This window comes from Ostrea edulis, chromosome 5 (genome assembly GCF_947568905.1).
Source record: "Ostrea edulis chromosome 5, xbOstEdul1.1, whole genome shotgun sequence".
In the NCBI taxonomy this organism is placed as follows: domain Eukaryota; kingdom Metazoa; phylum Mollusca; class Bivalvia; order Ostreida; family Ostreidae; genus Ostrea; species Ostrea edulis.
The window spans coordinates 89,632,791-89,659,850 of NC_079168.1; the positions used below are offsets into that span (position 1 = coordinate 89,632,791).

Below are 27,060 nucleotides of genomic sequence, written 5' to 3' on the forward strand. Positions count from 1 at the left end.
ATTCCGGAAATGGCTTTTACTAAATACACAGGAAAGAAAATCACAATGCTTACGAATAAAAATGCCTCTTTATTGTCATTTCAGAAAAAATAACACTAACAAGAAATTTTATAAAATAGACAATCAAAGCGTGGAAGACGTTCGATCTAAATGATCAACAATGTGCTCATCCATATTCCAGTAAATTAAACTAAAATTACTCACCACAACAATACTGCTCGAACTTGCATCAATATTGTATACCCCATACTAACATATACTGCCCTTATATATGACATGAATTAATCAATATCAATGATAAATTTAGCTGTTTGCACACTATATGTACTGTACATAATTTAAAAGCCCCTTCAATAAAAAAAACCCACCCTTATTGCAAACTTGAAGATACTACATAAGCAACAACAACAACAACCCGCTGCAATATAACATTTTTGAAAAGGCTTCTTAAATTTTTGCTAACATCAATACACATGTATTAATCTTCTGATAATTTCAAGTTAAAGTATCATTAATTCTTTCTAAACATTGTTTTTATTACATATTTGGTAAAGGAACATAATAATTAAATGTTTCATTATTTCACATAATGAAATACAAATGAAGCTGGTTAAATTGGATCCAAGAACGAAGAATCGGGATGCTATGACTAAATTGTAAAGTCTTGTATATTAATTAGTCAATATTGCTTCAATTAAACAGAAGCCATGTTGTTGGGATTTAAAATCTCAATCCAGTATCCATCAGGGTCCTTGATAAAAGCTAGCCCTTTCATCTTACCTACAATTAAAAAGAAAACAACCATCAATTTATTACATTGTCACCAACCACGGTTTTGAGTCACACACGCTCCCTCAAACTACGGAGAGAATCGATTAGAAGCTAGCACTCGTGGGTAACCGACGATGATTTATTACTGTTCTAAAACAAGCAATTGGTTTTACTAATATGAGACAACCATGTTATCATCGTTATGAGACAACACTGTAAGTACATTTATCCCGCTTCAGACAAAGAAGATGGGTGAACTTGGCGAACAATAAGCCTATTCATGATTGGGCACCGGTTGCGGATCGGGAGTTTAAAATCCACATTGATGGTTACAATAGATACAGTAATGTACTAAAACGCTGTCCAAAATATTTAAAATTCAAAACAAATATATAGATCATACTTCAAAGAATGATATCTAATCAAAATCATCATCAGAATTTGCTTCAAAGGCAGCATCATGAATATCAGACAGTAAGCGGTTTTTAACACACACATAATTACACTGATGCCTGGAGTACCTAAGGTACCAAATGACATTACATATATGCTCACAACATCCAACAGAATGTTCTCCGCATTTCCATTAAATTGGCATATTAACTGATGTGAATGAGAAACCTCACGTTTTGTGTGGTAAATCAAATGTGAATAGCATTTTCTGTATGGTGCAGTATCAATGCTTTGATTTGGATTCAGTTTTCCCCAACAAATGTTTTTGAACAGCATTTACAACCTACTGGTACTAATATACCGAATATGATAAAGGCATCAGTTCTCGCCTCTTCTGGTACAAGTCCGAGGCCGGTTTTACAGTTACAGAAAGCACATTTGCTGTTAGATTTCCCAGCAAGTAAAAATGGGACAGAAACAGACACTTGATTTGCTTTTGTTTTTGTATTGAACTATAGTTCACTGTGCCTTTTAGACAGTCTGCACCAGTTGGTTGCATATTCGGCTTTTGTCATGATCTCTTCAAGTAACTTCTTAGGCATCGTTTAAATTGTTCTCTTTAACTTTCCTTTAAAGTGTTGTTTACATAAATAACATCCATACTTCACAGGAGGTCCCATACTTGTTTACATTTATTCACTAGCTGCATGCTGGAATCTATTACTTTTGATCGTCATTAAGACTGCATAAACTTAGCATAAAATGCCAGAGACAAATAATTATGGGAAGTCTATAAGAAGAAAAAAAATAGGTAGGAAAAACTGGTATTTGAACCACAGATATGCAATCTGGGCTTGCCCATGTCAGTGAGACTGCAGCTATACCACCTCGGCTATCCATCCCATAATGAATTTCCGAATTTCAAGCTATCTTAAGTCACTCATCATGGACATAGAAATTTTCTTGATAATACGACAAAAGTTATACACAGGTAAGTTTTTTTCATAAAGTGGGTCAAGTTTCCATACTTTTATTTACTAAACATATTACACCTTATCATATTTTACTTAGTTCACAATGGAGACTTGGCCCACTCCATGTGAAAATCTGCTTGGAAAAGTCAAATTTACTGTTATTTAAATTGAGTGCTTTTTGCGTATAGGTGATTTTAAGGATTTTTTCAATGTTCCCTTGAAATGGGCACATTGAAAAAGCATTTTTGGAAACTATGGATTAATTGTTTTAACTACAATGCAAATTTTTCTTTTTCTGGAGAGTTTCAATTTTAACTTTGATATTTGTCCCTCTGTGGGTTCTCAGCTTGATAAAGTCACCCATCTTCTTTGTGGGCAATTGATTGGATAAAAGCTAATCATATGACGCTCTGAAATTTTTTATATTAGCTAGGCCTCGATCCGTCCGGAGGATATATTAGTTGGACGACTGTGATGTTAGTTAACAAATCGCATGACACCCCGAATTTTTCAATATACCGTCTCCGTTCAGAGAGTTTGGCAACCGTGATATCACTTACGAATCATATGATGACTCAAAATTTCAATACACTGTCTCCGTGCAAGGGTGATCCGACAGCTACCGTAGCTTTCAATGTATGTCTTCATTCAGTTTCAACCTACATGATTTGTTTATCTAAAGCTGGTTTTCATATTTTTAATTGTGATGTTTTAATTCTATGATTTTTGATGTGACACATGCACATATGGAATTCAATTTAATAACTGAATAATATTTTTCAAAGATGTTACTGAAATCTTAACAAATTTTCTAAAGGTCTTCATCGGGATAAATTCGTTACACAGTCAGTCAGTTTAGGACGTAATACGGAGTCATCCAGAGTGTGAAATGGAAATCCGTATTGAGACTTAGCAAATTTTGGACATAATATGGAGTCATCCTGGGTGTGAAATGGAAATCCGTATTGAGTTCGCCTCGCCCATTACGGATTTCCATTTCACACCCTGGATGACTCCATATTATGTCCCAAACTGACTGTGTAACTAATAGTATACCCATAGTAATTTCCCTATAGAGGGATAGGAAAGACTGAATATAAATAACCCCCTAATTTCCACAGAAATTATACCCATAGTTGCCAAAGTTGTGTTATTTTCGTCCATGCACACTGGAAAAGAATTTTGCTCACATACAAGTTAAATTCACCCAAAGTTGTTTCTTGCTATTTTAAAGAAATTCGGGAATTTATATTTTCAAATTCAGATTTAAAGTAATCAAAGCATTTATATTTTCTCAGTTTTAATAAAGTAATAAAAGAAAATTTATTTTCTAAGTTTTAATTTCAGATTTAAACTAAGTTTCAAGTAATGAAAGAATTTATATTTCTCAGTTTTAAATTCAAATTTAAACTAATGAAGGAGTTCATATTTTCTTAGTTTTAAATTCAGATTTAAAGTAATGAAAGAATTTATATTTTCTCAGTTTCAAATTCAGATTTAAAGTAATGAAAAAATTTGTATTTTCTTACTTTTCAATTAATATTTAAAGTATTGAATGAAGAAATTCATCTTTTCTTAGTTTTAAATTCAGTTTTAAAGTAATGGAAGAATTCATATTTTCTTACTTTTAAATTCAGATTTAAAGTAATGATGGAACATATATTTGCTCAGTTTTTAAATTCACTATTTTAGGAAAAGGCTGAAATTGATTATCATTAATTATTATATTTAGGAAAATAATACTAGGGTGGAATTTACTGTGCATATAGTATTTAAACTTAATATTGATCAAATATCAAAAGCGAATCCAATCCATTCACTCTTCAGGAAAATGACAATCCAGATAACAACTCAGGATCAAGGGTTACATTACTTGAAGTAGCATATTCTAACATAGTAATGCAATTGTGTTCATCAATAATGATATTCATCAAAAACTGTCATAATATAACACATGTACAGTTCCTCTATCTGCAGAAGTTAAGCTGTATGTGGGTATCTATGCTACATGTTGGGTAAGTAGCTTCCCATCAAAAGGGGAAATAATGATGGTAGCAATTGCAAAAAATATTCAGATATGATAAAATTTTTCCTTCCCAATATCAGATTCATCATCTTTAAAAATCCTGATATAGTTAACCTTTTAAACTTTTATATAAAAATATAACATCATAAAAATAACCAATATTCACACTATAGCCATACTTTGAAAATCAAGTAATTTGATGCCTTTTTTAGCAAATAGATAACTTGTCTATTTGCAGTATATGCATTGAAGTAATTTGTAATATGATGACAGAAAGAATCGGGGAAATTGTCAAACACCTGCTTAGTCAATGTCTAGTTAAATATATGTATTTCAATGTTCAACTACGAATAAATCAATTTAGAATTTTAGGTTAAAATTGGGCGTAGATGAGCTACAGTTTTGCTGATATTTTTATCCATACCATCATTTGGCTTCTTCACAAATTCCACTCCATGTGTCTCAAAGCGTTCACAGGCTTTATCTACATCAGGTACCACAATGCCAATGTGACCTAGGATAATATGAAATTTAATGAATCAATCAACATCTTCCGAAAAAGCCATAAATTTATCTACAGACACTTGACCACTGTACTCCTTTTCTATGATTTCATACACAAAATCATAAATGGCCAACAAAAATGGGGAAACAGGGAGGGTTCAGAGTTCAATGGTTTAATGCCTATGGATTTAACTATCAATCATTTTTAATGTCGAATTTTGACAATTTCAAATGTAAAATCATTATCATAAATGTTTTTTTAACCAATTTTAAAAAAAATCATAATAAATATTTCTGTTTTAACTGATTCAACAACACAAAAAGCCACAACATTCATTTAAGAGTTGATCAACCATTTTTCTTTCAAAATCTCAATCTCACTTAAGTATGTTGTTACTTGATGGTTTTCTTAAGGATATTTAGATCACAAGATTAGCAAAGAAAAACTGCCTGCTGTGATTTACCCAAGTCTCTAGAATCACAAAGAAAAACTGTCCATGTTGACTTACCAAAACCTGCCCACATTGACTTACCAATGAAAAACTGCCCACAAAAGAAAAACTGCCCACATTGACTTGCCAAAGAAAAATTGCCCACATTGACTTACCAAAGAAAGCTGCCCATATTGACTTACCAAAGCAAAACTGCCTACTGTGACTTACCAAAGAAAACTGTCCATATTGATTTACCAAAGAAAAACTGCCCATGTTGACTTACCAAAGAAAAACTGCCTACTGTGACTTACCAGTCTCTAGAATCACAAAGAAAAACTGTCCACCTTAACTTACCCAAGAAAAACTGCCCACATTGACTTACCAAAGAAAACTGCCCACATTGACTTACCAAAGCAAAACTGCCCACTTCAACTTACCAAAGAAAACTGCCCATATTGATTTACCAAAGAAAAACTGCCCATGTTGACTTGAAAAAAAAAAACAAGAGGCCCATGGGCCACATCGCTCACCTGAGTCACCTTGGCCCATATCTGAAGACTTTCCATATATATTTGCATGTAAAACCTTAGTCCCTATTATGGCCCAAACTACCCTTTGCAAACTTGAATCTACACTATGTCAGAAAGCTTTCATGTAAATGTCAACTTCTTTGGCCCAATGGTTCTTGAGAAGAAGATTTTTAAAGCTTTTTCCTATATTTGTATGTAAAACTTTGACCCCCCCCCCCCCCTTGTAAATATCAGCTTTTCTGACTCAGTGGTTATTGAGAAAAAGATTTTAACTATATATTTGTATGTAAAACTTTGATCCCCCTTGTGGCCCCATCCTAGACCCGGGGGGCCATGATTTGAACAAACTTGAATCTGCACTACATGTATGTCAGAAAGTTTTCATGTAAAAATCAGCTTTTCTGGCTCAGTGGTTCTTGAGAAGAAGATTTTAACTATATATTTGTATGTAAAACTTTGATCCCCTATTGTGGCCCCATCCAACCCCCGGAGCCCATGATTTGAACAAAGAAAAACTGCCCACATTGACTTACCAAAGAAAAACTGCCCACTTCAACTTACCAAAGAAAACTGCCCATATTGATTTACCAAAGAAAAACTGCCCATGTTGACTTGAAAAAGAAAAAAACTGCCCACATTGACTTACCAAATAAAACTGCCCACATTGACTTACCAAAGCCTCTAGGATCACTGTTACCATTGTGATAGGATTGTTCAGGATCATTCTCTGTTCCCCAGTTACTAAGAAACAAAATTATAAAATATGGGACCTCAATCATGTCAATAAAGGCTAAAGACTGATATTTAATTAATAACTAATTGCTTATTTCTTAAAAACCTTAATCTTACTTTTCTAATTAATGTTATATTTGATTACAAATTTAGTCTGGTATCAATAAAAAAATTCTACTAAACTAATATCAAGTACACTGTTTCAAAGTACATCCCTCACCAATGTTTGATAAATTTCATTTGGAAATTCTATTTTTTCATGTAACTTCTGGCATTTATACTCACAGAACTTTTTTCCAAGTTTTAATGTATATGCTCTATCAGTAATTTTCATCAGAAGACATAAGTGCAGTGGTAATTAAATAACAGCCTGTATCTGTGTATAGGACCTCTACATTCTTTATTATGAAGATGATGATTCAAATCTCAGCAGAGGCAATAGTTTTTCTTTTGAATGCAACAATTACTTTGTGAATAACTGATGCTGTAAGTTCATGGGTATCATAGAAAATTGACTAAAAAAAGGTCCATCTCTTTGAAAAGTTTGTTGTAAACCGAGAAAAAATTAAATTGCATTTTACGATTTTCAGAACCTGTCAGAGGGATATACAGCTTCACAAACGGACTTGAAGACCAGTCCATTCATTTACTACACCTTAAATATGCTGCATTGTGAGTCGATCTTACTGGGTAAGTTCCAAGGTGGCCTTTTGCTGGAAACAGTAGCGACTTCTTTCCGTCTCATTCTGGGGAATATTCTCAGCCTTATCATAACCCATAAAGTACAATGAAAAGGACATGGCAGGAAAATCAAATTTCTTCAATAACCTGTAAATGAAAAGGCATTACAATATTAAGTACACTGTATCTTAATGTAAAATATAGTTTTCCATTTTGTTAATTGAGGGCATATACAGTAAAACCTGTCAAATCCAACACCTGTGAACTCTGTTTCACTGTGAATTTTGACTATTTTTTATTCCCAATTATCACAGACACCAATCGATCTACTGCACAACCAAGGCATATGATAGCAAATGGCAGTGTTAAGTAAATTCTATTTGCAGTTTTATAAATAATATGATTGAGACTGGGGTTTTTTTTCATTCAAAAGTTCAACTTATTGGTAAAAATTCACTACTGGCTCTCATGTCAAAATAAATTCCAGCATCGAACGAGCTATCAGAGTGTATTGCTTTATACTACAAAATCATAAAATAATAAATTGCTTAGAGCATCATATTCTTCTTTTTTTTAAGATTTAAGGCCCAATCTAATTTGTATGGGTAAACTTACTCCCAACACAACTGAATCTAGGGGGTTCTACTGCACAACCAGATGCCGATCACGCTATTTTTCTTTCACGAATTTTGATTGTGCAGTAGATCGATTGGTGCCCATGATTATCTTTCTTCTATGTTCTTTACACTGAGCAATCTGATATCCTGTCTAATTTTATACAAAATTTGAAATTGATCACCCAGTGCATGTCGAATAAAACATATTCCACTGTCCAGTGCTCTGGTGACTTGAAATTTGGTATTTTAATAAATGTACAATTCAGTTTTTTCTTCACCAATTAGTACTGTATAGAATAATTCCTTGTTTCACAAATGGTCTCAGAATTCATTCTCATGTCAGCATTACCTCATTCCCATAACTTTTGTGTAGAATTCAAGGGACTTTTTGGGATCTTTCACTCGAATCATGGTTTGTTGGAAAAAGAAGTCCTAAAGAAAATATCAATGCATGAATCAGTAAATCTAAGGATGTATAACACATTAATAAACCCAACTGCTGGAGAATATACATGTACAATAATAGTTTGAAATAATTTGCATATTTGGTGTAAAAATGCAGTTTCAGTAGGAATTTACTTGGGGAAAAAATTAAATCCTCACGAGACTCAAACTCATGATCTACAGACTTGCTCATTAACCAAATGAACTACTCCGCAAAAAAAAAATTGTCTTGTTTCTGCTAAACATGATGACCCAAAATTATATACTCCTCACCCTATAAACTAATTCTAAACAAATTTTTCAAAAAAGATTATTGAATAAACATTGTTTGAAAGTTGACAGTAGCTGCAATAATGTAGCCCTCTCAGAATTTTTCTTCTTTTCTTCGGGGGAGGGGGGGGGGGGGACTACTACTCCTTAGGATCTCCGTAATGGTGCAGATACAGGAATGATTCACTCCAGCAACATTTTCAATTATTCTAAACATTTACTGGCTTTTTTATGCCGAAAATGTCAGAATAAAAAACAAGATGTGTTTGTGAAACACAAATGCCCCCGATAATGGTCAATTCCAAAGATGGCCAAGGTCACAAGGACAAATATCTTGGTACCCGTAGAAAGATATTGTCATAAGAAATGCTCATGTGCAATATGAAAGCTGTAATTTTTACCATTTAGAAGTTATGACCAATTTTTTTAAAAGTAGGTCAATGTCAAGGTCAAAAAGGTTTAGTACCCATGGAAGGGTCTTGTTACAAGGAATACTCACGTGAAATATCACAGCTCTAGCACTTACTGTTCAAAAGTTATTAGCAAGGTTAAAGTTTTCAAAAAGTAGGTAAAACTCCGTCAAGGTCACAGGGTAAAAAATTGTTGGTACCCATAGAAAGGTCTTGTCACAAGGAATACCCGTGTGAAAATATCAAAGCTCTAGCACTTACTGCTCGAAAATTATTAGCAAGGTTAAAGTTTCAGACAGGATGACAGAACTACAGAATGACAGACAGGACAAAAACAATATGACTCCCAATCTTCGATCTCAGGGGCATAAAAATCGGAGAGGGCTCCATTAATGCAGCTAAAATGAAACTTGTATTTACTTCAGAAGTAATTGATATCAAAGCATATCAAATAGAATTATTAATGAAAACAGATTCTGCAGATGGTGCACTTAAGGAACCCTGGTGTTAATTAATACTATTTAAAGAAAAACAGTGATGAGCTTTTCGCAATGGCTGCCTACAGGGCAAAATTCAAAATGTGGGTGACAACGGGGCCTGGTGTACAAATAATCTGAATACCATGTCATACCAAGAAAATTTTCAACAACTGATGTTATTTGCACATCTTATAGGAATTTAAAAAAAAATCACATAATTTAGCACTTGCATACATTTACATGCAATTTATTGAAGTAGAATTTCCGGTGCCTCTGTAGATCCGGATTAAACCGAAGTCCCGTGTCACAGCAGGTGTGGCACGATAAAGATCCCTCCCTGCTCAATGGCCATAAATAAGAGCCGATCAAATGTCTAAATTTTTCAGCCCTTCACCAGCAGTGGTGACGTCTCCATATGAGTTAAATATTCTCAAGTCGAGGGACATCAAACAATATTAATCTATGATCAATCAATCAGTGCCTCTCAGTCAACAAGATGTATCAGCCATGACTGCTTTAATTCTTTAATGTAAAATTTGACTTTACTATATAATTGCATAATTCCAAGCTTTCAGATTAGTTGAGATTCAACAAACTAAAAAAAAAATGAAATGTAATATTCACCCCAACATGCCCTCAATGTGAACGATTCACTAAAATATCGCTACTGTTCAATATAAATTTTCAATTCAATGTTCTATTCATTGCCTCGATCTTTGGTTCGATACTTTTTTTTTAAAAATCGGGTTTGGTAAAATACATCTAGCTTGACCCATACTTATTATTTTTACATGCACGGCGGACAAAATGGCCTATGATAACAGTTAAGACTGTTGTTAGCCTTGAGGCTGACAAAAAGTTAAAACAAAAATTAACTTAATCAGTTTAAACTACAGAGCCAACAGGCATCTTACTGTTCAATGGTTTAGAAATAATTTGCTTTTCAAATTGTGACTGAATCTTCGTAATCAAATTTTACTTCAAAGTTATTATTAGTTTCTTCTGTAAAATGTATCATATTGAAAGTATTGAACTGTGGCATAATTATTGCAATAAGTATTGTATCCTGAAGGGGGTGTATCGTTTTAGCCCTAACCTAACCATAATAACATTTCATTTTTCAAACAGCACTCTGAATTCTCAAATTGGTTATCATGTTTTGTTCATCCAATGAAAACTCACATCTCTAATCACTTTCGTTTAGGTCCTGCATTCTAACTGTGAACATCAAGTATAGTTGGAAAACTTTAATAGCCAATTTCAATGTTCTAAATCATTTAGTCAGATGATAAATCAATACTCGCATTTCTAATCACTTTCAACTAGGTCTTTCAATCTACAACCGTTTATAAAGATGATTGACCACACATTGTTATGCAGGCTCAGCTACTGGCCAGTTTAGAGTTTTAAAATCACTAGATCATATAATACAATTATCATTGACATATTCTCGGTCAATATAATGATTTTAATACCCTTAAAGTATAATATTTACCTTAATTGCCCTCTGGGTTTGGTGAATATTGTACTTCTTGGGTAACTAAATCATTGTATCGACCTCAAAAATGCAGGGCAAGAGATCAATTTTTTTTTATTCACTGGTCACTCACACTAACAACTTAATTCAATTTTTATTGGTCAACTGATAACTTATACTGTTCCTTCGAACCAGGCCCATTTCATATTCAATAATTATAATGAAACATTTTCATGATTAGCCTAACATCTTGTTTATTCAAAATATGCATCAACAGTGGGTTTAAAAAATGTCTTTTACTAGGGTTTCTAATCCATGTTTTTCACTGAATTTAATTTAGAAAATAGTCTGCATCTTCTTCATTTTTGTCATTTGGAAGTGTAGTGTCACAGGATTGCGAAGTGTCACAAATTTAGAGAGCTCATTCAAGAAACTTGTAGCTGAAGATACGCGCTCTTAGATATACTGCACTCGGAACTCCTCCTGTACCTAAATGTAGAGGAATCATCCGAGGATTAAATAGCCATGTGTGTGTGTGTAGTATGACATGTATATAGTGTGTGTGTGAAATGTGGAATGAAACTGGTGTTTAAATATATGTTTGCTTTGGTTAATTTGGGAGATGTATACATTGTAAATACCCTTTAAATTTTGTCCAAATACGGCAATTAACCAAGTGCCTTGGTAACAATGAAATCAAAACATACATAGCAATAGTAATCATGACACATGTCTTTAGCAACGCTAGTCACAGAGCAGGAGGGGGTGGGTTACCTTTGTTGCTTCATCTGGTTGTTGACAAGCCTTTGCTACTTCTTCATCCGACAATCCTTTCTGAGCCATTATTCTGTCAAAACCAACTTTTAAAATGCATTAACTTTGTATCAATTAATGTATTTTGTCACACGTGCTTGTGAGCTTAAATATGAATAGTAGACACATGTAAATAACCATACATGTATAAATATGTGTCCACTATTTATAACCCAAGAGCCAAGAACCTGTTTAAATAATTTAGTTTTTAAGACACCCCCCCCCCCCACCCGAAATTAAAGGTTCACAAACTAATTACTTTAAAATATTATGTCAGGGTTTCAAAAGTAACCCTGTAAAATATATCAGCATAATTATAACTGGAGACATTACAGTGTTACTTTGTGATAATTAAATAAAACCGTGAAGTTTAAAAAAAAAAATCACCTGGTAGTGGTATCGCTGTGCGGTGTAAAAGCAGTCGGCACCTCTCGGACGAATCACGCGGTACATGTAGGTCTAGGAAATCAACCGAGGTATGCCGAGCAGAATGAGGCTATCGCGGTACGTCAAATTACCCAAATGGACCCAAACGGAAAACAAATTAACCAAAGTTCATGGAATTCAAATATGCATACTTGAGATGTTACTTATGTAAAAGAAAATAACAATAAGCCTAATAATGGAAATTTATGATCATTCATTTATTCATGAAACATAAATCAAATATTTCCAAGTTGAAAATAAACATTGCCATGCATACTTGTATTTCATATAAGTATTATAGATAAAGATTTACAAATAATTTTAAGGAAATGACAATTTAGATAATTGATTATTTCAACTCTATTGAAATAGTATAATAACCCAATTTCAATATTCAACAGGACTGAAAATGACAAAATTTCTTGCTGATTTTTTTTTTCAAGGAGGGCAATGAATTCTTTGAGCGGTAAGTGTGTTGTATACAATGTACTTTCATAATAAATAAATAAATAGATACAAAAATAAAGTTTTCTTTTCAACTGCATGGTGGTGATTTGCTGACATATTATATACGAATATGTAGTCTATTTATTCAGTATTAATTTCGTCTAAACTATATTTTTAAAGTCAAGATGGGACCGTGCATTAACCATATACACAACCGTTTCTTGTGTCAATGTATGAAAACGGACATCAAAGATCTATCAAAATTACATTTCGTTGGGAGAAACATAATATCACTGTTTATAGACTATATAAAGTACATTTCGACTATTAAAGTAGACACCAGATGCATTAGTTGGTGCATATAAATAATTTAAATCAAAAGAAAACTGATATAAAACCATAATGAAACATGTACAAAAACAAAACATCAAATTCAATAAGTATATTTTGGTTTGACTGAAATGTGATGACCACAAAGAATACTGAACATGCTTTTCCACTCCAAAGCTGTACAAGATTTTTTGAATTGATTAAAATTTGCTTCCTTTCTGATGTTTCTGGAAGTTCATTCTAAAGTGTTGTTCATCTCTTGTCATACATGTGTAATGTCCATGTACGGACTTCAAGAATTTCAAAATTATATGAATATCTAAAATCTTATCTACTTTTCTGAAATTCAACCATATCTCCTAAAATGTCCGGCTATAATCCATGTACAATTTTGAAAGTTTCTATATGGTCATACTTTGCATCCTGCATATACGCAAATATGGTATGTTAGCAATGGATAGATCCAATAATTCTCTCATAAATAAATCTTAGTGTTCGCTCTTGGATTTTCAGTATCGCCATGGGACAATAGTAACTTTGTTTACTTTAGACAAAAATCCCGATAACCTTTACAAAACATTTATTGCGAGGCTTTCCTGCAGAATGCTTGTCGAAATTAAACTTGAAATCAATATCTAATAGTTTAACAGTTTCTTCACATATCATCCCAGCCTCTCCAAATTTGTAAACTGGTTTCTTATCGAATGTTTCCTTTCCCACAGATATTGTTTGAAACTTACTTGGGTTTGCCTGCATTCAGCTTTCCGTGAAACAATTTATAAGAATGAAACTTGCTTCAGAATTTTAATGAGAATTTCAACGTTTTTATGAGAATGAGATAAATTATTGTCATCAGCATAGTTGTATGACTGATATTTTTTTTTATAAAATGAAAAATGTCATTCAAAAATATATTAAAAAGTGATGGTGCTAAAATGGAGCCTTGGGGTACACCCTTTTTGATATTGGCCCAAGTACTTAATACACTTTGTACCTTGGCACACTTTTTATCTGTTTGTGAGGTAATCTTTCATCAGCTGAACTGCATTTTCTGATAAACCGTATACTGCAACTTTACACAGTAATATATCATTAGTAGACAATCACATGTCTAAGATGAAAGGGTGAAGTTAACGAACAGTGATCAATCTCATAACTCCTAGAAGGAATGTAAAAAATTAAAGTTGGGCAATTAACACGGACCCCTGGACACACTAGAGGTGGGCTCAGGTGCCTAGGAGAAGGAAGCATCCCCTGTCGACCGATCATGCCCGCCATGAGCCCTATATCTTGATCAGATAAACGTAGTAATCCGTAAATAATTGAAGATATCTTCAATTATTTGAAGATATCATCAATTCAATTATTGCTCTCTTTAATCGAATTAATGCGCGCATTAAATCAATTATTGCTCTCATCAAATGAATTAATGCGCGCTTCAATTCAATTACTGCTCTCATCAATTGAATTAATGCGCGCATCAATTGAATTAATGAGAGTAATAATTGATTTAATGCGTGCATTAATTCAATTATTGCTCTCTTCAATTCAATTGATGCGCGCATTAATTCAATTAATGAGAGCAATAATAGATTTGATGCGAGCATTAATTTAATTATTGCTCTCTTCAATTCATTTGATGAGAGCATCAATTTAGTAGAAATATTGCTCGCAATAATTAATTTAGAGCTCGGTTTAAATAATTTGATGATCTCTTTAATTCAATTGAATATATCTTTAAATCATTTACAATGCTTTTGTATAAGGAATTAATGCGCGCATCAATTCTTTTAAGGAGAGCAACAATTCAATTAAAGAGATCATTAATTCAATTGTGGATATGTTGAATTGAAGATATCTTTAATTATATAGTTGCTCTCTCTAAAAGAATTATTGCTCTCTTCAAATGAATTAAAGATACCATTAATTCAATTGAAGAGAACAATAATTGAATTACTGCGCGCATTAAATCAATTATTGCTCTCATCAAATGAATTAATGCGCGCATCAATTCAATTATTGCTCTCATCAATTGATTTAATGCGCGCATTATATCAATTATTGCTCTCTTCAATTGAATTGTAGCGCGCATCAATTCCATTGTTGATATCATTAATTCATTTGAAGAGTTCATTAATTCAATTAAAGCGAGCATCAATTCAGCTGAAGAATTAATGCTCTCATCAATTCAATTAATGCGCGCAATAATTCAGAATTGAAGATATCATTAATTATTTGAAGATATCTTTAATTCAATTGTTGCGCGCATCAAATGAATTAATGATATCTTGAAATAATTGAAGATATCTTCAATTATTTGAGTTTATGTTAATTTGGCGCTCCATAAAAATCAGTGTGTAAAGAATGAAACATGTCAGGTTGTATTGACAAACTAGATCGTTACAACGACCATAGAATTTGTGAAATATTGATTTTAAAGGAGACTGTGGAAATGCTTACATAGGTTGTTTTTCTTAATTTGTAGAACTTTGCTTCAGGTACATGTAGTATCAACCATCACCAGGCTGTGACACACTTACTTTGCATTGTATGAATAAAGGGTCTTAGCTTAAAACTGTGACAAGAGGTAGATAGACAAACCAAGAGTCCTGTGTTAAAATATTTCCCCTAAATTCAACCAAGTTCAACAATCTGTAAATACGTGTATTCAAAATGTCAAAGAAAATTTAAAAAATGTTTAGAATCAAAATACTTGCATAATATGCACATCTTCAAGTTATTTACAAATACCCTAGCTTCTAAATTGTGAGAGGAGTTATAAGAACAGATATGTGATATGTGACAGAAAATTTGGTTTTATCTTTAGTAATTTCTCATTTGGTCTATTGTAATGTGATTTTATACGGCATAGCACAGACTGAAATATGTAAAATGCAAAGAATCCAAAACATGGGTGCGAAACTGGTATTAAATCGTAAGAAATTTGACAGCTCTAGGGATGCTCTCATTGACCTACATTGGTTACCTCTCGATTCTAGGATATCATTTAAATCACTGACCTTCATGTATAATTGTCATGTGGGCGAAGCGCCATTGTATTTAACAGAACTTTTAACGAAACAGGTACCAAATAAAAAGTTGCGCTCCGCTCAATCTTCTAACCATTGGTCCGAGACTGTGGAACAGTTTACCGGCTGATATAAGACAGTCCAAATCTTTGCATACTTTCAAAACCAAACTGAAGACACATTTGTTTAGACAGTTTTAATGTACATGTTTTTAGTTTAGTAGATGTAGAGTGTGTTTGCATGTATATGATGTATTGTTTATTCTTTTAAAGCTTTTTATAGTATACATGTACAACGCCATTGAATACTCTGTGTAAAATTAGGCGTTAAATCAAATAAAAACAGTTTCAGTTATAAGGACAAATTATGTTTTTATTTAATATAATATTTCCTAAAAATTGACTAAGTTCAACAACCTGTATTTTTTATAAATTGAAAAAAAAAATCAAAATCCTTGCCACATGCACATCTTCCATACCTATACAAACACTCTGTAAAATAAGAAGATCCTCATTTGAGAACTGTGGGAGGACGTCACCGAACAAATCATGTACTCTCTTTGTAATATTTCCTCAAAATGGACATTCAACAACCTGTAATTTTTTATTTTAAAAAACTTGAAGAAAATTAAAATCCTTGCCACATGCACATCTTCAATATCCATACAAACACTCTGTAAAACAAGATGGTCCTCCTTGAAAATTGTGTAGAGGAGTTCGCCGGACATATTATCTACCCTCTTTAAAACAATTATTTTCAAATAAAGGGGCATATCTTCTTCAAGAGAAGTCGAAATGGATAAAAATTGCAACATAATGTTGAATGCAACTTTCAGCTTGATATATTACAGAGAAAAGAAAACCCCGAACAGACGTGCATATATCGCTGTATCATAATACGTCCCGTCTAAAGACGGGCGTATAAAAACTTATCATAAACAGAACAACCTTTGCGCATTAAATCAGTTGAGATACATAAACAACATATGTTGGAGATAATGGAATATTACTACATAAATATGACAAGTTGACGATAGAGAAACTGAAGTCATCCCGTTTGTCACAAAGTTGAGTTGTTAGTTTGTCGTTAAGGTCTACTTTCAATAACATATCCAAGTACGAAGCAGATGTGGAAGACTCTGTGGTGTCTTTTAATTCGAGTTCACTGGGATTTATCGAATTGACGTATGAATGAAAATGATTATTTTTAATAAATAAAACGTAGTCGATATATCTAAATGTCGAGTTGAAGGCCACAGCAAGAATTTTTTTCCTCATGTAGAAAGATTAATTAAACTTGCTGCAACTGCAACATACTTATTTTCATCTAGTGGTTTCAGAAGATTTACCAGCAATATCCCTTTCTAAGGGAAAGGTAATTATTTTTTTTTTTTCGAAATAAACCAAAAGCTGGTTGGACATGGTCTTTTCATACAATTTTAAAATTTGAGGCAATACACTACAGTGTAACAAAATGCAGAGTTCCTCAGCTGGAGAAAGTCCCGTGGTATATAGAAACCTGTACTGCGAAAGTTCTGCTTTTTATACGATTAGGCTCCTCTAGTTTTGCTTTGGGAGATTCCTGGGGCTCTGGTGTAAGTTTGAAGGTCTCTTCGCTTGACAGAAATAACTTTCGGGGTATGAACTTGTACAAGGTAGCAGGTTCTAACACAGGCATTCCTCTAGCTTTGCCCAGTATTATTCCAATTTGATAAGTTTTCTGCTTTAATTCGTTCAATTCAGAGTTCATAAGACGGTATGTTTCTGCAGATCGTCACTTCTCTCTTCGGATTGATGACCCATGTCTGAAATGTTTCTACCAGAGTGGTATTGTTCACCAGATGTAGACTGTGGACTGACATGCTTTGTCGATAATAAGTTGAATGTATGCAGGGAATTTTAAGGTTCTATAAGGGACTGAAATAAGGCCCCATTCCCAATGCTAAACAGTAGGTATTTTCCTTAAATTTTGCTTTGAAATTCCCAAATAATGAAAACAAATCAAGCAGGGTAGCCTAATCGTTAATAAATCTTCTTCACAGGCCCACAGATTACAATCTTTGCTTTAAAATTGTTAAGTAAACCTAATTTTTTGGCCTTTGCTTATTTGAATGGGTTAAGATTTGACCAAATTGAAAGTCAGAAGGAGCCCAATTATACCTTAAAACACCCTGGATTGGTTGTATCCTTATTTCTTTGTGTGAAATATTTTTCCCAATTTCAAGCAAATGTCTCTATTTTTCCCAATTGGAAAGGCCCAGGCCCTTGTAATCAAGACCTTAAACAAAAACCCTGGTATGCAACATCCTCTGTTTTAATGTACAGCTGGTACATGTACGACTGGTATGCCGAGACCACAAGTTGTTACAATAATTATAAAATTCATTTTGAACAAATTGCGCGTTTAAATTACAAATTGTAAGTCAGAGTCTTGTCTTTTTTGGCAATCAACTTTAAAGTTGGAGCAACTAATTAATCGATTACTCGGAACTCCTTGTGTGGCTTCGGACAAATTAAAGAATTAAAACAGAGACAGTCGAGGATAACGATAGTTGAACAAAAAGGCGGTGCCCATACGGCTCGCCCAATTTTCAATGAACGTATAGAGATTATCTATTTTCTTTTGCCGATTTTTCTCTCACATACGTCATGCTATAGAGTTTTGCTTCGCTCGGTGCAACTATTAATAAACGTAAATCTAAGCAAAACCAGGAGCCATTTAAATTAAACTGGTGTTCACAGGTTGAGGCAACCAGAATCGCGACATTCTATCAAAAGTACCTTCTCCTTTAAAACCCATTCATTTCTGATACAAGATCAGTAATAAAAACAACATAACACACTAAATGGACTAACAACGACACGCAGCAGCATTTAATGTTGTAACAATACACCGTACTATAATTACATAAATGTAAATACAAATCAGTATTATTATAAAATTTAAACGTATTCTCTGCTCTTCGTGTCGTCCTAAACTGATTTTACATCGTTACTCGATTAAAACCAGTTCTATTGAACCGCATAACTGAACATAACTATACAGGTATTCGAATTGAAAACTTGAAATATCCATTCATTATAATTACCAAGTAGAAATTGATTTCTGTCTAATTCGTTCCTCAGACGAAAGAAATCACATTTCTGTAAGGTGAAAGGCGAAGATAACGATCTCAGAATTCTCAAAAGGAATAAAAATAAAGAGCTGGACAAACACGGATCCCTCGACATACCAGAGGTGGGATCAGATGCCTAGGTGGAGTAAGCATCCCCTATCGACCGGTCACACCCGCCGTGAGCCCAACGTCTTGATCAGGTAAACGGGAGTAATTTGTAGTCAAAATCAGTGTGCCAAGAATGGCCCAACAATCGGTATGAAACACGTCAAACAGCATTTGACACATTGATAGTTTATATGGGCAAAAGATAAAAGAAATTTTAGTCTTAAAGGGTGTCGTTACATCTTAATCAAAGTTCCACCCTAAAAAGTTTCTTATCTTTAAGATAGCCAAGTCCTTCAACTATCCATGAAGAGTCTTTTGGTCTACATTTAGATAACGAGAATTGTACTATACATCCGAAGATATGATCTGGTGATGACTATGAGACAGTATCGTGGGGATCCGGGTTCGAATAGGTCATCAGTAACCCCTTGCTTGTCGTTAGAGGCGACTAAATGGGGCGGTCTTTCGAATGAGACCACAAAAACCAAGGTCCCGTATCACAGCAGATGTGGCACGATAAAAATCCTTCTCTGCTCAATAGCCGCAAGCGCCGAACATAGGCCTAAATTGTGCAGCCCTCTACCGGCAATGGTGACGTCTCCATATGAGTGAAATATTCTCGAGGGGGACGTTGAACAATATACAACCAATCTATGAGACAACCTCTACAAAATATTTCAGAGCATGCCCACTAGCTCTGATAATCAATGAACCATTTACTATTGATAGCCATCCACTCTTGTAGATCTTTATTTTCCCCTCACTAACAGTAGTAATAATCAACCACCACATACAGCTGATTTCACAAAATGAAATACAAAGCTTCAATATCACCAATATCAATGTGTCCCATATTTCAATATACATGTATTTGTATCAAAGTTCATATTCATTTTTCCATTTATAGAGAGCATCTAGTGTCACTCCACTACCACCACATACAACAATGAGGGCGGATCTAACTTGACCCAATTTTCCCTGAGTTTGTAGGTCATTTAGTATACCGCTATATACAGCCGCTAAGCTGGCTCCACATGCAGGTTCCACCAACTGTCGGTGATCATCTGCAAGATTTACAATGAAACAGTATATTGAATTGTCTCGTATATCATTACAAATGCAACAGATTTAGGTGAACATGCACCTGTTCACACGAAACTAACATTTACAGTACCTTACTACTAATATCAGCAAGATTCGTCGAGGCTAGATACTTGGACCGAGGAAGAAGTGTCAATCCAAATATCCAGCCTCGACGAATCTCGCTGAGATTACCTTTCTACCAATACAAGATCGATATGTTTTTCAATAATACAATAAAGTGCACCGCCACGGCACATGATACGCCCGTCACATATTGTTAACAGTATAGATTGTACCCATCAAAACATTTTTTTTATATCAACTTAATTAAATGTCACAGTGACCTTAAAGGTGGATGCAACACACCTTCTACCTAAGATGCATTAGTTGACCAATTTTGGTGATTCTAGGTCTAATAGTTTTCAAGTTATGAGCCGGACAAGTTTTTGCCATATATGGCCATATCTTCTTAATGAAAAGTCACAGTGACCTGGTTTTAATGTGCGACACACCTTCTACCCAAGATGTATCTACAGACAAAGTTTGATGATTCTAGGCCTTGAAGTATTTAAGTTACGGGTCGGACACGAAAAAGCTAACAGACGGACGGACAGACGGACGGACATGAACGCCATACCATAATACTTAAGACGGGCGTATAAAAAAATCGTTGGTTAACAGGAAGACAATTTTTTTTTATTATACTGCATGTAGATAATTAAAGTGTCGAGAGCCTGTGGTTTATGATATTTACAACGCTTTTTTAGCGATTTCTTACCGGCATACTTCAGACAAGCCTCCACAGCTTGTTTATCCGTACACAGCTGAGATATTACTTTATACTTCTTGCACAAACTGAACACCTGTGTGCATGGCGTGAGGGCACCCAGACATTTGGCTATACTATAAATAAAAAAGTATAAACACTACTTTGTAATGTATGCAATTGTGCTAAATCAATAACAATTGATTATTTCTGTTAAATGGAATGTTTTTAAACCTTGTAATGGCTGGTATAGTGGTAATTTTGTCCTCTCTCAATGACACATTGAGGCAGTCTGCCCCTACAGTTTCCATGGCAACGACTGGAATATGACCCCATCCCACTTTCTGCATGCCCTGTATAACTCCACACAGTAGTCCTCCCCCTCCGACTGAGGCCACAACCACATCTGGGGGGGAAGGCAGCTGCTCTTGGGCCTCCACAATCATCGTCTCGTGTCCTTCCCTACAGGTTATACAGGGTTCAGTTTTGTTACACAGTAAAATACGGATAAAGCTAACGTACCTTAGAATGTACAAAGACAAGCTGACAAAAGGCATAATACAGACAGATTGATTGCTATATGGAATACTAAAGAAATGGGCTCTATTTTATGACTGCCTATTGCATGGGATGATACAGTGATAGGTTATAGGCTAAATTTTACTGTTTACAGTGGATAGTAAAGAGATGGGCTAAGACTGGCAGTTACATGGGATGATAGAGAGATAGGCTATAGGCTAAGACTGACAGTTACATGGGATGATAGAGAGATAGGCTATAGGTTAAGACTGACAGTTACATGGGATGATAGAGAGATAGGCTATAGGTTAAGACTGACAGTTACATGGGATGATAGAGAGATAGGCTATAGGTTAAGACTGACAGTTACATGGGATGATAGAGAGATAGGCTATAGGTTAAGACTGACAGTTACATGGGATGATAGAGAGATAGGCTATAGGCTAAGACTGACAGTTACATGGGATGATAGAGAGATGGGATATAGAGTATAGACTAAGACTGACTATAACATGGTTAATAAACAAATGGGCTATAGGTAGTCTGATTTTTGCATGGATTAATAAAGAGATGGACTACATGTATATGCTAAGACCTATTGATGCATAGAATAATAAAGAGATACACTAAAGTTGACAGTTAAATAATAGTAAAACATGGTTAAATATCACAATTTACAATTATATAATCTTACCAGACATCTGGATGATCGAATGGATGAACATACACACAATCTAAAGCAAAATATACATGGATTGTTATGATATGGTTTGGTATTAATAAATCATGACATAGCATGATGGTTTCTGAAAATATAAGCTTTCTGCAATTCACATTTGAATTATATTGTATAACAGTACCCGGGTCGTTAGTAAGTTTCAGAGCATGCTGGTTTGCCTCATCCCAAACACTGCCGTGTACCACAACTGTAGCCTCCTAAGTGACAAGGGAGAGAGATAAGTCGGGCTGTTATGTCAATGTTCGAAATATATTCATTTCATGGTAAATTTAAAGAAAAAAGTGAAGTCCTGACCTGATCCCTGAGTTTTTCAGCCACAAATTCTGGTGTGGTTGTAGGCAGAACAATGGTAGATGGAATGTGTAGACACCTGGCAGCATATGCTGCTGCTAGGCCCCCATTTCCCCCTGAAGCACATACAATTTTCTTACAACCCTTCTCTGCAGCCTGTCATTGAAAAAAACAACACAATATATTCTCAAGAAAGCGAGTACTGCATGAAAAGGCTCCATAAACAATTGGGTCATTTAAGAAAACAACCTTGTGACATAAACTTTGGTACTTTAAATGAATAAATACTTATATTATTGTCACAATGGTGTAAGCACAAATTCCAATGACCTTTTGACAGAGGTTACCGATTCCCCGGATCTTGAAGCTGCCTGGCACCTGAAGGTTTTCTAGTTTTAGAAAAACCTGGAACCCAGCGAGTTTTGACAGTGGTGTGCTGTGAATGGTGGGAGTCACGATGTGAAGATGCTTCACTGTAGTGACATCCATCAAACTGGTATTTCATGAAGAAAAACATTTATTGTGAAGTACAACATGCAAGCAATCATTTTGTCTATAAACATCGATTAAACAACATGCCACGTGTGAGAAAACAAAACAAAAAAATCCCATATCATTGCATATCTTTTAAACAAATAACATCAGTAATTAGAATAATATAAAAAAAAAACATTAGAAAGGTAATAAGTACGGTGTACGCCTACCCTGTGCGTGTGTACTTTCAATTTCAATAGTAGTCTGGTTCCCGCCCCGCCAATCCCCCTTTATCACTACGTTATATCGAAATGAAGGAGGTGGGAACCAGAAAATTTAAATACGGCACTCCGACCGGATATTATTTATCTGCATGAATGGAAGCCACAAATAAAAGTTTGTAAAAGGAAAAAGTAAAGATAACTAACAGCGATAAATCTTATAACCCTTATAAAGAATACAAAGTTTATATCTTGATCGCGTAAATGGGGTAATCCGCCTTAATGTAAAGAACGGTCTAACAATTGTTATGAAACACATCAAACAGCGCAAGTTTGACGTAATGCCAGGTTGTATTTGTAAATTAGACCATTATAACGACCAAAGATTTGGAGAAATACTTACTTTTAACGAGCGGGTTAAATCCCTTACAACATAAACTTATTTTTCTGTAGCCTGCCTCGGTTTAGAAAAAAACAACAACCAAAACATGATCAAACGCAGACCATGAACGCTCTTGCGTATCAAATCAGTGGAGAGATATAAACACCATATGCAGGTGATAATGGAATATTGCTACATAAATATGGGAAGTTGACAATGGAGAAGCTAAAATCATCCCGTTTGTCATAAAGGTGAGTTGTTAATTTGCCGTTAATATCTACTTTCAATCAAATATCTAAGTATGAAGCAGAAGTGGACGACAATATATGGTGTCTTTTATGTCGAGTTCACAGGGATATGTCGGATCGACATATGAATGAAAATAATTATTGTTAATAGATAAAACGTCGTCGATATATCTAAATGTCGATTTCAAGGCCACGGCAAGAGATTTTTTCTTTTCAAGAGCTGTTTTCTTTTCACGTAGAAGTGTGGATAAATTCTGCTTCCCGTATTTATGTTGCAGTATTCCATTATCACCTGCATGTGGTGTTTATATCTCTCAACTTATTCGATATGCAAGAGCTTTTTCTGCGTATGGTCAGTTTAAATCGAGGCATGCTAGCTACTGACAAATAAGTTGATGGTGCAGGGGTTTCAACGAATTTGCCATTACAACCGTTCATTGGGTCAAATGCTGTCTAACTTCTATGCTATTTCATACCAATTGTTAGGCCGTTCTTGGCACATTGATTTTGACTACGGATAACTCTGTTCACCTGATCAAGATATAAGGCTTACAGGGGGTGTGACCGGTCGACAGAAGATGCTTACTCCTCCTAGACACCTGATTCCACCTCTGGTCTGTCCAGTGGTCCGTGTTTGCCCAACTCTCTATTTTGTATTGTTTATAGGAGTTATGAGATTGATCACTGTTTGTTATCTTCACCTTTCATGCAGATGATAGGAACTGGTCATATACAACTGTTACTGACTTTTATCTCTCTTTAGCATATATTATTTCAACATGCGTTCATAGCACAAAAATACGTATATTTCAATGGTTATTACCCCAATTCATGTAAAACAGCAATATTTGATTGACGCTTTTCTGAGTATACCAAATTTTTAACTTTTCAAATGGAAAACTGCATATAAGAATGCATCAAAACACATTTGTATTAATTTATTCATATTTCATAACCAGTGTAAACTATGAAAGTTAACATGAATGATTTTCATGATTTTAATATCACTTCTGCTGAAAAAATTATGCTACATGTAGTTGTGAAATGTATAGGACTTAAGTTTACACCTTGTTTGACCCCCCTCTATTACTTTAAAAGAAAAGGTTTGTTACAATACCGGGTATTATATTTTCTACAATAATAGGTATCTGAACATATGCTATGATAAGTTTTAAAATAATGAAAGGACGAACTCAGGTGTAACACTAATCAGTTAAAGGATGTACATTGTAATTTCACACTGGACTAAACTTATGCCCAAATTCTGTGTCTTCTCATGCGCCTGTGTGTAACTTTCGTCTCTAAATATACACACTTGAGTTTAGTGACAATTTGATGTTTCACACTGATACATTGTGATACCTGAAAATTTCAGTTTTATTTACATTCGATATATCCCGGTAAACTCGAAACAAAAGACACCACAGAGTCTTCCACATTTGCTTCATACTTGGATATTTTATTGACAAAAAGTCACCTATATGATAAACGAGATGACCTCAGCCACTCCATCGTCAACTTCTTATATTTATGAAGCAATATTTCATTATCACCTGCATATGGTGTTTTAAGTCTCTCGACTGATTCAATACACAAAACCGCCCATGTTCTGTGTATGGTCGTTTTTTAAATCGAGGCAGGCTACAGACAAATAAGTTGCTGTTACAGGGATTTCAACAGTCTCGTTTTAAAAAGTAAGTATTTCTCAAAAATTTTGGTCGTTATAACGTTTACCTGATCAAGATATGAATTTTGTATCCTTAAAGCTTTATAGGGATTATGATATTTATCGCTGTTCGTTATCTTAACTTTTTCTTTTTACTAACTTTTATTTGTGGATAACATTCAGTGCATTAGAGCGAATAAGTACATGTACATGATATAAAATAAGGATGAGGGGGATCTTGTTTTAAAATCAGTATATTTTTGTAAACTTTGTGCAGAAAAAATACTATGATATGCATATAGCAAAGAATTTAAATGATATTGATTATCTTCATAAACAACATTATGAAGATAAACTACATTTATACATAATTTATGTACATGTTATTGTACCATAACTGTAAAACACCAATAAAATATGTTCTTGCTACATATATCTATGCATGCAATTACGATCTCATGACTTATCGAAAAGACGACAAAATACATGCGAAAAGAGGATAAACGGAACCAGTTGTCGTCTTCTCGTTATTTCGTGGCGAAAAATAGCTAATTATCGTTTTGTCGTCTTTTCGAATTATTAAAAGGCAAATTGTAAAATGGCACAAATTAGGCTTCATGAAATGCCAAGCAGTCACTATACTTGGGTCGTACATAGCCAAGGTACAAACAGAGCTTGAAACTACGACCCTCCCCCTCCTTCCCCCAGTCACGAAGCAAAGGTTCTATTCAACAAACGTGCAGTAATTTGAAAATAAGTACGAAGCTACATGTAAATAAATATTTTTAGATATTTATGTGCCATTTTAATGAGGAAAAGTTTCAAAGTATAGGGATAAAAATGGCGAAGATCAGCGAAAGAAGGTGTTGAACGTCTCATGTTAATTTCCCTAAAGGATACACATTTGTATTGATAAAATAAAAATATTCAAATATATGATAATATCAATTGGAACTTATGTCTTGATTCAAACATTTTTCAAATAAGTTTAAAATACGTGTATTAACAAGAATTAGCCAAAATAATTTGAGTTTAAATCAAGCAATAAGCGATTTATATGATATTAGCGTTAAAATAGAGGGGTATCCCCGAATTTCAGAAAAACTGCCTCCGTGAAACAAAACGAATTTAGCATGAACATGTCTTCGAGTTTTCCACTAAAAACGGTCGCTTTGAAAATTTGTTTCACGAGGGTATTTTTGGTAAATTTCAAAAAATCGAAACGATTTTACTGATATCATTTTCAACTTTACCTGCACGTTAATTTTCCAATGCTACTTTTAAAAGATCTACTGCTTGGTTCAGTGGACAAGGTCGTAGAATTTAAAGGGTAAAAAAGAAGTCATCTTTTTTTAACGACCTGGTACGAATCCCTCACGGACACAGGACTTTTTTTTCTTCAATATTTCGTTTTCTATCTAGGTTTTTTTCTTAATTGAAACACACGTGCAATGTGCTGAGTTTGAAATAAAATTCCAAACTAGACACTGTTTAGTTTGTGAATGGGAGTCGCAACGAACAGGACGAACACAGTATATGTGATACTAGTGTTTTGATAGTCAAGGCTGTTAACGAGAAATTTTAGGTTTTTTTAAAAAAGCTTTGAAAGAAAAATGTCAAACAAGGTAAATAACTGTTAAACAGTTTGAATGGATAAGACA

General features: G+C 34.2%; 2 protein-coding genes across 3 annotated transcripts; both read right to left on the reverse strand.

The window, feature by feature from the left end:
* Positions 1-49: 49 nt before the first annotated feature.
* Positions 50-12,066, reverse strand: LOC125649384 (lactoylglutathione lyase-like). 2 transcript variants are annotated; one of them, XM_048876896.2, is made up of 7 exons: positions 11,943-12,066; positions 11,517-11,589; positions 8,012-8,094; positions 7,052-7,192; positions 6,306-6,373; positions 4,589-4,678; positions 50-780 (listed from the first exon to the last, which is right to left on the reverse strand). In XM_048876896.2, exons 2-7 carry the CDS (start codon positions 11,583-11,585, stop codon positions 695-697), a joined length of 537 nt encoding a protein of 178 aa, XP_048732853.2. In that variant the 5' UTR covers positions 11,586-11,589; positions 11,943-12,066; the 3' UTR covers positions 50-694. The 2 variants fall into 2 exon arrangements, with proteins under 2 accessions (XP_048732853.2, XP_055995210.1); XM_056139235.1 differs by having other exon boundaries at positions 11,517-11,602; positions 11,943-12,001.
* A 7,664-nt stretch (positions 12,067-19,730) lies between these two features.
* LOC125649382 (L-serine dehydratase/L-threonine deaminase-like) lies at positions 19,731-23,250 on the reverse strand. Its single transcript, XM_048876893.2, has 8 exons — positions 23,113-23,250; positions 22,739-22,901; positions 22,412-22,564; positions 22,239-22,314; positions 22,073-22,112; positions 21,094-21,321; positions 20,872-20,996; positions 19,731-20,074 (listed from the first exon to the last, which is right to left on the reverse strand). The coding sequence occupies exons 2-8, from the start codon at positions 22,895-22,897 to the stop codon at positions 19,887-19,889; spliced, it is 969 nt and encodes a 322-aa protein (XP_048732850.2). The 5' UTR covers positions 22,898-22,901; positions 23,113-23,250; the 3' UTR covers positions 19,731-19,886.
* Between the last annotated feature and the right edge of the window lie 3,810 nt (positions 23,251-27,060).